A 12446-nucleotide genomic window follows, 5' to 3' on the forward strand; every position below is an offset into this window, starting at 1 on the left:
AAATAGACATTTTAGACTGGCATCCAAGGTTTTCACAGTTTTGTGCAGATCATAGCAGGAAGCGTAGCTAAACCTGATAGTTGCACCATAAATTCAAAATATTTTTCCAGCACTTTGTGGTTTTTATTGGGGATGAGGGGGTGTCTTCCAAAAAGAGACACGCTGATCTATATAGCTTCGTTCTGGAGAATAAGCTTTTCCTTTCTCTTCTCTTAGAGGAAAGTTTTTGTGCTGAGGAAGCCACCTGGAACTGCAACATGTTGATGCCAATTGCCAGTATCTGATTAAATTAACAGAGCTATACAACCATGTATTATAGGTGAAATGAGCGAGAGTCAGGCAAAGAGAGTTCGAATAAAGGAAGTTGATGGATGGACCCTTAAGATGCTCATTGAATATGTTTACACTGCTGAAATTCAGCTTACAGAGGAAAATGTACAGGTGAGTAGGAGGATACTGTCAACTCATCCTTTAATGGTATGCATAATGACACAAAAAGTAAGGCACTCCCCCACCCCTATGAGGGTAATGACATTTATTTTTAGCATCTTAGTCATAAGAAGGATGTGTGCTTTTTAATAGCATTTATGTGATCTTATAGCACTTCTTTTTCTTGTTCAAAATAACTGATACAGAACTTGCACTTTAAAGTCACCTGCTGTTTTACAGTCCTCAACAAGCCGTTTAGTAATTGTAGATCAAATATAATGGCCAGCCTTGGAAGCAGTTGAGAAAGCAGTGGCTTGAAAGGGTAATGCTAAATACGCTGCATTTGGGTATACATCTTCGCTGATGCATGTCAGAAGCTCTAGTGTAGCAAAAAGGGGCAATGTTTGAATATGGATGTCATATATACATATTGGGATCTATCATATTTAAATTGTCATGCATTCATTGCACTCGCCGCTGAAGTGGCCAGCAACCGCTAAATAAATAGCAAATATTTGTTCTGCATTCTGGAGAAGCTCAAAAACACACACAGAGGAACAGGTTTACTAGTTGTCCAGGTTGTTAACTAAATAGGCATAATCAGCCAGCTTTCTAAATGAACTCAGTTGTGGTTGTGGTTATGGTTGTTGTTGTTTTATTGATATATATTGTTATATAACAACAATTACAAAACAAAAACAAAACTCAATTTCCCCCCGCTTCCCCCTTCCAGGACGGATCAGTCTGTTTAATTTGCCAAAGTCCAGTCCGTGCCATTCTTCAGGATTATCAGTAAAGCATTTTATTAAAGGATGCCATATTTCATAATTTGTATCATTCAGTGCATGCCATCTCTTTGTTAATTTATCTGATGCAGCAGTCAACAATACGTTCTGTTTCCAATGAGAAATACACAGATGTTCCAGTCTCTTCCAATTCTGTGCCACTACTGGGCATGCTGCTACTAAAAGAAAATTAATTGGTTCTTTATAACAGAGGTCAGATTGCCCTTCTTTAGAAATGATTAATCCAAACTTAGGGTACATTCCGTATGTTGACCTGTAATACAGCTTTTTTCCTGTAAATACCCTCTGCTGAGGGTCAGGGAACAGGTACGTGTGTGTGTGTTATGCAGCCTGCTTTGTGCCTCCTAAGCTAGCCTGCTATCTGACTGCAGTAGAAGATACTGTCCCATCACCAGTCGTGAAATAAGATTCAGCCACCGGTCTGGTCAGCTTCTGTATCTGGAATAGAGAGAGAGGGGTCCATCCCCTTGGGCTGCAAAATGTCTTCGGCCAGCCTAGTTCCTGGCAAAACTTACTGACCTGAAAGCTGATTTCCTTAGTTCAGCAGATAATGATGAGACTTAAAATGTCACAATAGCATTGCCTAATTGTAGCAACAATGTTCTTAAGACCCTAGTGCAGTCTTAAACAGAATAATATCCCCCCCCCTTACTCGCTGCAGAACTTCTATGAGCTATGACTGCTGCAATAGCCATCCCTACAGATTAGGAAAAATGATTGTTCGCTTACCAGAAATCAGATACCCATCCCTTTAGTGATTTGAGGGATTTGGGTTTCACTTTGTGAGCTCTGGTTTCTTACCTCACTAATCTTTCAGTGTACAGTGTTCAGCGTTTACGGTACTCGGGCTCTGCCGAGGTGGTAAATGTCATTGCTTGAACTATTAGGGCAAACTGTGGCATGTAAGAGTAGCAGAGATCTTGGTGCAGCAACATCAACCATTATTTATGGACACTCTTCATTCAGCTTCAGATACTGTTTCTGATCCCAGCCTACATGCTGCAATAATAAGCCGTCCAATGTACTGTTATTACATTTCCTGAGTATCCATCTGGATCGCAGTATCTAACACAGTATTAATGATGGCAGCTGGTGTAGTCAACCTTTAACTCAAGCTTGTTTCCAAATCTGCCGAAAGATTCTTCTGCCTGTGCATGTTTTTCAGTTAGAGTTGTGATGTGGCGCTTTGAGACCAATGTAGGATCCTATAATTGTAGAGTTGGAAGGAATCCCAAGGGTCATCTAGTCCAACTGGCCAGTTGCACTGAGAGGAGGGAAGGTGTAGGTCTCATTTTTAACTGCAGAAGGGGTGCATGACTTGTCTTCCTGTAGCCCTCAAGTGCTTACAAACCACCTCCTTTTAGCTAAGCTTTGATGCTGAAAGTCTGTTTGGGAAAGGGAAAAGTGCTTGTTAAGAGCTGCAGTGAATAGTGGGTGCAGCGAGAGTCCAGCGCCTCTCACCTGTGCTCCTCTTTTTCTGTTAAATTTGATTGCCACTCCCTATGTGAATAGGGGAGAGCCACATGTAAAGCATGCAGAACTGCCAGCATCATATTAATATGGCCCTGAGTGTTGACACAGTTGTTTTTGCATATATAGTATACACATGCGCACACATACATACATACACACATACGCACACACAGTCAGCAAGAGAATGACTTCTGTTATATAGCCATCATTTGGTATTCTGTTGCACTTACAAGTTGCTTCTTCGTTTTCACATAGTTGAAGTGCTTTGGCCCCACAAAATGTCTTTCCGAAGTCATTGGGATTGGTACCTAATGCATTGATTACATGGAGATCCCCCATTGCCAAAGCTCTTTTTATAAGCAGTTCCTTTTACTTATATTTGTACTCACAGCCTGTCTTCCACAAAAGAGTAGATAAGTCTCCAAGGGATTTGCAGTCTCTGCAAAGAGTGATGAAAATTGGGGGGGGGGGGCTATTTCCCTTGAATTAGGAAGGGAGTTAGAGGTAATTAAAACCTTATATTTTATTCATTTATGAAACTCTTCATTCATATCCATCTACAGCTAAAAGTAATTGTTTACTTGATTATGTTAATGGAGATGAAATGTGTGGGTTTCCATGTTTAGGACTGAGCCAGTACAGCAGAGCTGTTTTGACCCACCCAAGATAAGGTGGAAAGCTCCTTACCTGGCATTTCATCCTGACAGGTGTTGGTTGTCTTGTTTTTCATTGTGGACTTTGGAATCAAGCAGTGCCTCCGTTTTTCAGGACAGCTGAGCTCTGGGTAAGCCCTATATGTAAGGCAACTCACATTGGGTGTCTCCATGGAATTTAGTAAAATTTTAGTGTAAGGAGCCTACACTGTGTATACTTCAAAGTGTGTTCTGTTAGACACTAGGCTGGACTTTGATGATAGAGAAGAGGTATAGCTGCAATTATGGAAACTAGAATCCTGTGGCTACAAATTGAGGGTCTCTGCAACTGATTCCAGAAGCATTAGATTTGGCAGCCTTTATGGGCATCAATTTATGCTCCTTCGCTTCAGATGTTCATGTATATGCCACATTCCCTTTGTTTGCAACCTGAACAAGCAGGCTGCACTGTGGCTGTTCTCCTTCTTGATGGTAGAGAATTATATACAATTCTCTAAAAAACCCCAAACAGCTGCTGTGCATTCCTGCGGTATGCAAATGCTGTGTGTAATGCCCTCCATCTTGTATATAAATGGCGTGTGTAATACCAGTGATCTAATGATCTCGTCCTTTGCAATTTGAGTCCTATTTCCTGTTAGGTATGACTTGCCAGTATCTTTCAACTCATTATCTGGTACAGCATGTAGCATTTCTGACAAACTGTTTGGCCAAATGTTCACTAAACGCAAGAAAACGTCTCAAGCTGTTGCATAGTCAACACTTTCAACGGCAGCAATTAAGGATTTTTAACACCTAATAGCTTGCTGGCTTAAAAAAATTCCTTAATTGTTGGGATGGGTTTGACCAGTTTGACATAGAATTAAACTACTGTGAGTAATATCACACTATTTTGACTGAGACCAGCTTTACCCCCCACCCCCGAAAGTGATCTTCCTCATAAAATTTGTAGCTTCTTTACTAGGCCTAGTCAGGTTCAGTTTAATAGGTAGCTGCTTTGAGGTGTTAGGACTGTTGAACTGTTGTGGTGTTAGGTGTAATACAGCACCTAAATGGGAGGCAGGTTGAGGAGAAGGGAGATCTGATAAGACAGGATCTAATTTTGAGATCATAGAAGAGTTTATAGCATGTATTTATGGGTGTGTTTGAACTATAATATAGGTAAAAAAGGTAAAGGACCAGTGGAAGGTTAAATCCAGTCAAGGGCGACTATGGGGTGTGGTGCTCAACTCGCTTTTCAGTTCAAGGGAGCAGGTGTTTGTCCACAGACAGCTTTCTGGGTCATGTGGCCAGCATGACTAAACCACTACTGGCACAATGGGACACTGTGGTGAGTGCCATAGTGCACGGAAAATCATTACATTAAAGAGAAAAACATAAAATAAAACATTTATAACAACTGTATCCACAATCAATATTAAATCCACATTGTGGGATTACTTGAATCCCTCGACTTCCCTCTACTCCTTGCCTTGGTTCCTTTGTATTATCTTCATTCATGCATGTCAATAAAATCTTTATCTCTAATTACCTCAAAATTTAAACATTATCTATCACATTACAAGTGTTTTTTTTAAAATTCTGCTAATGTATTAACTTGCATGGTATAGCACAATTCAGCCAAGCACAGGCTTAAAGAAATGCATCTTTTGAAGATTTTTAAAGGCTATTGGGAATGAAGCTCCAAAAATATGAGGCCTCACTGGAAGAAAGTGCACCTCTCATATCCACTTGCCTAACAACTCTCACTGATAGGTCAGGGAGCAGGAGAGCCTGAGGGGCCTGGGGAGGGAGCTGCTGGGTTATATATATATATATATATATATATATGCTTTCGTAGATTTTCACGGGTACAGGAATGCAGGTTTTGGTGTCCTCGGGTGTCTTCCCGTGTAAAAGTTGGGGTGTCTAGGCGACGTTTCGACGAGGTCTCACTCGTCATCTTCAGGCTGGTGCTTTCGGCTTCTTGTTACTGGAACAGAGCAGGATCTCAGTGTTTGAGTTCCTATAAATACTGTTGAGGAGGTGTGGTGTATAGCCTCCAATGTTCTGGGCAGAGAGGAGGTTCCCAGGCTAGTGTGCCTTTTCTTCTTTTGTTCCTTAATTACTTGAGGGATATCTTGAGTGATTTCTTGAGTGATTTCCTGAATCCCACTTAGGTGGGTCATTAGGTGTGGATTAGTTGCTAAAGCCTTCGTGTCTTGAACTCTTGAACTTTGTGAAGAGTTTTTCTGAGAAGATGGCTGTACTGCATTTGGTTGTGCTCTGGCTTGGCTTCGTGTATAGGGGCGAGCTGTGGTTTTGTGGCCTGTGCCAGCCAGATCTGTGTAGGGATTGCAGGGGGGTGCAGCATCCGGAGGTGCCACCCTGGTTTGGCTACTGGATGGTGTCTGTAATTTATCTGTGGAGAGGGTCTGGGTTTGGGTCTGGTGTGGTTGATTGGTGATGGCGTTCTGTGTGCCTCTGGATCTGGTGTCAGATTTTGTGGGGAGGGCTAATTTCCAGATGTCTGGCAAGCGGGATGTGTCGTCACGCTTGTTCATGTTGTGAGGGTGTTTCTCTATCTCGATGGCTCAGAAACCCCAAGGATAAAATTCAGTTGGAAAACCAAGGGGTCTATGAAATACCCTGCAAAGTCTGCCCAGCCACGTACATTGGACAAACAAACAGACGAATAAATGCACGGATCGCAGAACACAAGAATGCCGTCAAAAAAGAAGAAAAAACTTCCTCTCTTTTCCAACACATGAAAGAAACAGGACACGAAATTAATTTTGCAGATTCCAAATTGCTCTTTAACATGGAACATCACCACAAGAGAATAATCATGGAAGCCATCGAGATAGAGAAACACCCTCACAACATGAACAAGCGTGACGACACATCCCGCTTGCCAGACATCTGGAAATTAGCCCTCCCCACAAAATCTGACACCAGATCCAGAGGCACACAGAACGCCATCACCAATCAACCACACCAGACCCAAACCCAGACCCTCTCCACAGATAAATTACAGACACCATCCAGTAGCCAAACCAGGGTGGCACCTCCGGATGCTGCACCCCCCTGCAATCCCTACACAGATCTGGCTGGCACAGGCCACAAAACCACAGCTCGCCCCTATACACGAAGCCAAGCCAGAGCACAACCAAATGCAGTACAGCCATCTTCTCAGAAAAACTCTTCACAAAGTTCAAGAGTTCAAGACACGAAGGCTTTAGCAACTAATCCACACCTAATGACCCACCTAAGTGGGATTCAGGAAATCACTCAAGAAATCACTCAAGATATCCCTCAAGTAATTAAGGAACAAAAGAAGAAAAGGCACACTAGCCTGGGAACCTCCTCTCTGCCCAGAACATTGGAGGCTATACACCACACCTCCTCAACAGTATTTATAGGAACTCAAACACTGAGATCCTGCTCTGTTCCAGTAACAAGAAGCCGAAAGCACCAGCCTGAAGATGACGAGTGAGACCTCGTCGAAACGTCGCCTAGACACCCCAACTTTTACACGGGAAGACACCCGAGGACACCAAAACCTGCATATATATATATATATATATATATATATATAAAATGTTGTTGTTGTTTAGTTGTTTAGTCATTTCCAACTCTTCGTGACCCCATGGACCAGAGCACGCCAGGCACTTCTGTCTTCCACTGCCTCCCTCAGTTTGGTCAAACTCATGCTGGTAGCTTCAAGAACACTATCCAACCATCTCGTCCTCTGTCATCCCCTTCTCCTCGTGCCCTCCATCTTTCCCAACATCAGGGTCTTTTCCAGGGAGTCTTCTCTTCTCATGAGGTGGCCAAAGTATTGGAGCCTCAGCTTCAGGATCTGTCCTTCCAGTGAGCACTCAAGGCTGATTTCCTTAAGAATGGATAGGTTTGATCTTCTTGCAGTCCATGGGACTCTCAAGAGTCTCCTCCAGCACCATAATTCAAAAGCGTCATATATATATATTTCCCGCACATCTGACTGGGCAGCTCCCAACAAAATGTTAAAAATACAATAAAGCATCAAATATTAAAAACTTCCCTAAAACGATCCAAAGGGTACAGTCTTTTAAGAGCTCCCATGTATATAAATGGCAAATTCTGCCTTGAAAACTACACCTAAGTGGGGTTCGATCCTTTCCTGATTCGTGCTTATGTATTTTTTTTCTGGCACAGTTCACTTTCTACATATGGTGCCAGAGAACAGCATATAACATGGAACAGAACTGAGTGTAAATATTTGTTTGGAGGGTGAGTGTGCTGGGCAGCTGGGAACATTTTAGACAAGGCCACACGCTTGGTCTGTAAACAGTGCTTGGACTTCAAGCAGAGCTATAAAAAAAAAGTTGGTCGCTTTAAAAAGGCCTTGTTTCAGGAAGCATGTGGCTTGTAAATGATTTTTAGGAACAACTTGCTACATCTGAAATGAATGAGGGCTAATAGCTTTCTTGGGTGAAATGTAAAGTGTTAGCATTAGCTTTGTGCTACAGATGTCGAAATTTATTTTTAGCCCTCTGCACTGCCACCCACCCACCACTACAGCTGTTTATCTTGACTCATGCTTTTCTTGAAAGACAAGCAGTGCAAACGCAAAGGATCTCTGCTTGAGGCATTTCTGCAGTTCTCTGCTGGTTCAGTGAGCCCTTGGGAACCCGGAAGCATCCTCTGTGTAGGGCAGATGAATTAAGTGCAGTAAAGTAAAGTCAGTGGTGTCTGTCCTCTTGAATGTGTTCCAGTTGAAGCTAGCATTCCGTGGCTTCTGTATTTAAAAGTGAATACCGTATACAACTGCTAACAGCAAATGCAGTGTTAGCAGCCCATTTTGTGAGCTTACTTAGATTTCATTGAGTCAATCAAATAAAGGCGTTGGGACTACAGAATTGGATAGTGCTTTGGAATGAAGCTGATCAATGTCAACCTCTTAAACACTAACCTTGTTTTTTTATGCCACCCCTGTTGTGCTAATATGATTAAGTCCTACAGTGATCAGTAGGAGAAGAATGAATAAACCTTTGAAAATAGAAGGAACGTTGTCCCATCGTAGTTCATGCGACAAAAGGGGCAACTGCATTTCTGCAGTGACCCAATCCTTGGCAACTCATCTGGATTCAAAGGCCAGTGAGTCGGAATGATAAAAAATGAATAGAAATATCAGCCATAACTGATCTAGAATACAGGGTTTTTAAAACTTTCTAACAGCAAGCATCACAATCAACACTAGTACCGTAAATTTAAGGTGGTGACTTTAAAATGCAGACCTCTGTTGGTCATATTCTCTACCATTCTAATGTTTCTCCTAATACGTGTGCCGTAGGTTTTTCTTTTTATTGTTGTTGGCAATGTGTGCATGAATTTGGTTTTGGTTATTGTAGGTACTTCTCCCGGCAGCTAGTTTGTTGCAGTTGCAGGATGTAAAGAAGAGCTGCTGTGATTTTCTGGAAACCCAGCTTCATCCTGTGAACTGTTTAGGCTTTCGCGCTTTTGCTGACATGCATGCATGCACAGATCTTCTGAACAAGGCCAACACTTATGCAGGCAAGTGCAACACCAATTCTAAAAAAACAGACTTGGCTGGATTGTGGTTTTGTTTCTAACGCTGTCTAATGTGGCAGCCTTTTAACATTGCTCGCACAAGAGGGAATTTGAGCTACAATGTTGGGGAATGTGAAAGTCTTAGAACTGGCTGCCTTGACTTTTTGCACATGCAAGGAAAAAAAATCACGAAACAGCTAGGAAACGAGTGGATTTTAAAACCAGAAATTAAAACCACATTAAAATTTTAGGCACCAGTATAAAAAAATGAGTCTATGCAGCCCAAGCCTTCTAGGGCTTTCTAGCCTTATCCAAAAAAATTCTTCCAGATGCTCTGTAGCCAAGCCCCAGTGCTATAGGGAACCTTTTTGGCTCCATGAGCCCCTATCTCCTTATCATGATAGGCTTTGCAGGTCAAGTTTGATCTCACAGTCGTTTTGACACAAGGTGCTTTGAAGACCCAAAGTTGGGAGTATAAAGTGCCTTGCAAGGAACTGTTAAAACAATGGTTCCCCCCTCCTTTTTAGCAACTCTCTTCCTGACAATAGGGGTGTGTGGTAAATGCATAACCTCAACCATCATTCATTAGATGATATCCCAAGTCACTCTAGCTGATGGGTAGGTGAATGAGGCTTGGGAGGGACATGGCCTTGCAGGGCAATTTGGATACCCTAGCAGGGTGAGATTGGCCCATGGGTGAGAGGGTCGCCACCATAGCGTAAGGCGAGGAGCAGTCTCAGTGGGCTTCTTCCTGTGACCTATATAGCCTGTGTACACTTGCATACAGCAGTATCTTGGGTAAAGGGCTGGAAGCTGGGGTAAGGTCTCTCTTACTGCAACTCTGCTCCTCAGCATTTTACCCAAACAGTTGTTCTAGCATTTGGGGGCAGCAGATCAATGGCAGAGCTGAAGTTTGAGGACGTGAGAGAAGATTCCTTATCTTTAGTCAAGTCAGGTTTTAAGGCAGCGCAAATGAGTAGTTGATCTCTGAACTGCTTGACGGGCTCTGCTACTTGTTTGGATCTGAGGCAATGGCTTGGCTGAACTGCTGATACAAGGTAGCGAGGAGGGAAAGATCTCCTTTTCCTTTAGGGCTCTCCAGCTCTCTGGGTACCCCCCCTTCCTGTAGGTAACCCCCCAAGAAACCATAGGAAAGCTGTCTGGGTCCTCTGAGCAGCTTAGAACATTCAAACAAGATTGGAGGCATAGCTGAGAATTAGCGGATGTGCTTTGTATACATAAACATCTCAAATTCAATTCCTGGCTGCTGCCAATGATTATAGACCAGGGGTGGAGAACACATGGCTCTCCAGATGTTGCTAGGTTACAGTTGCCACAATCCCTGCTCATTATTGGTAGGGGATGAAACCCATGTATATATATCTCAGTGGCCACAGGTGGTTCCCCATCTTTGGGGAAGGCTTCTCCCTTCATCTCAACAGCACACATTTTTCTTTTCCTCCGCTCAGCTGTAAGGCTTATATAATTTATATAATTTCAGAACATATTATTCGAAATAATTCATTTATCTGTTCCTCTTTCGTGACAAAAGGAGATGCTCAAAGAGTTTAACAAGATTTCCTAGGCAACGAACTACATTCTAAACAGACGGCTGATCATAACAATGCTGCTTCAGATTCCTTATTTTTCCTATTTTTCTCATTTCTGGGAACCTGAGTGTGAGAGAGCATAGATGTTACGAAAGGGGCAACTGGCCAATCACCTAGGCTGAATTGCTGCAGAATCTGTTGAGAACGCAGCTACTGTGTTTGAATAGCACATTGATCAGATTGGGTCCCTTTAAACTGTTGAATGACCGTGTGGCAAGTGGGGCCTTCAACATAAGGTTGGCAGTGTGGAGTGCTCCTGTTTAGTATGTCATTCAGCCAGCCAGGACCCCCTTCTAGATTACTCTATTCCCCTTCCATCTGGTTTCCTTCTCAGGGTTCAATGGCAGCAAGGCCAAGGAAAAGGGCCTGTCACCACCACCTACTGGCAATACTGCAATCACATTTCAGTTGCAGCCTTTCGTAGAACCTCTTGCTCTTCACAAACTGTCCAGCGCCAAACCCCAGAGAGTCTTACCCTGGAGGGCAGCCCCCATAGGCAGATTTACAGCAACCAAATCATGAAGCCTACAAAAGAGAGGCCCTCTGTCTTCTGTATACCACAAACCACCCCAAAGAACTTGATCAGCCATTTCCTCCACCTCCCAACATTCTGTCTCATTCCTCCCAGCCTTGAACAAGCCACCCTGGAGGTGCACAATGCCCTGTTGTACTAACTTGCCTCTGCCACCCTTTCAACTTAAAAAAAAAGCAAAAATCCTAGAATGATGGACAGAAGGAAAATACCTCCCCTAGCCAAAGAGCCCAACTCCTGCTGCGCTGCCTTGGCCATTCAGAGGCTAGAGTCCATTTAAACCAACTTTTAATTTATGAGCAAGGCAAAAGTCTTCCTCCCCAAACAGTCAGCATTTCCCCTTTGGTGTGTGCCATTATGGCTACAGCTCTATCCACCCATTCACCTGAATATCAAATAATATCCCAAATGCTATAATGATATTGTGGTGAGTTATTGTATTAGAATGCTTCATATATGTGCATTTACTATATATGAACTATGTGCTTTCCTCATTTTGCCGTCGTGTGCCCCAGCAAGTAGTCACTGCAGTGGAAACCACTTGCTTCTATAGAGTCAGTACCTCTTAACTTGCATCGCACGGGTGTGTGCGTGTGCATTCAAAGATATTTTTCCCCTCTCTAAACAGAGCAACACTTTACTGAAGTTGTACTTTGTGAGGAATTTCTGAACCTCGATGTAGAACAGGTGTGCAGCTTAATATCCAGTGACAAACTTACAATAGCGTCCGAGGAAAAGGTAAGGTCCCTTTCTCCCAGTTTGAAAGCTGCTTTAAAGAATCTTAAGGTCTAATCAGATACGATGGAACCTTCATTCATGTGCCGCATCTACAACAACCTATCTCACAGGGTTATTGTGAGGGTGAAATGGGGAGGAGAACCATGTACGCCACCTTGAGATCTTTGAAAGATAAAGGTGGTATATAAATTTTTAATAATAGCAATAATACATTTTATTGGATAAGAAGTCTTCAGATGATGATAACTGGAAAACACCTGCCCCTGGAAAGACATTTACGTAGGCATTAGGTGAATCTCCCAGGAGTGCAGGAACTACAAAAGCAAGTTGTTATAATAGAAAACGGCGTTTCCTTAACCACAGATGGTAGCTGCACCCAGAGAAGGGTTTCCTAAAATGAGGGTGGGGAGGGGGAAAACCCAAAAACCTAGTGCCTGGGCTGTTTCATCTGGAAGCAGACAGGCCTTCAGGTAACAAGGTCCAAAGTTGAGTAGGTAGGGCTTCAAATTATATGCTTATGTGCCAGCACTTTGGAAATGGACCAGTAGCAGGTTTGGGGCCATCTTGAAAGGTTGCCCTATGCGCAATGCATTATAGTTGGCCAACTTCAAGGCTTTCCTTGAAGTACAGCTAAAGCATCCTACCTAAAAATGAGTATTATACAGTGATAGCGCAG

At 42.9% G+C, this 12446-nt stretch overlaps 1 protein-coding gene across 2 annotated transcripts in view; it reads left to right on the plus strand.

The window, feature by feature from the left end:
* Positions 1 to 12446, plus strand: part of KLHL2 (kelch like family member 2) — a 35510-nt gene that overhangs the window by 10668 nt on the left and 12396 nt on the right. For both annotated transcript variants that reach the window (XM_083457357.1, XM_083457358.1), the window contains 3 exons: positions 320 to 441; positions 8731 to 8893; positions 11661 to 11770. In XM_083457357.1, the coding sequence (XP_083313483.1) occupies positions 320 to 441; positions 8731 to 8893; positions 11661 to 11770 (395 nt within the window). The remainder of the gene's footprint in view (positions 1 to 319; positions 442 to 8730; positions 8894 to 11660; positions 11771 to 12446) is intronic.

This window comes from Podarcis tiliguerta (assembly GCF_965153285.1).
Source record: "Podarcis tiliguerta genome assembly, chromosome: 9".
NCBI lineage: Eukaryota > Metazoa > Chordata > Lepidosauria > Squamata > Lacertidae > Podarcis > Podarcis tiliguerta.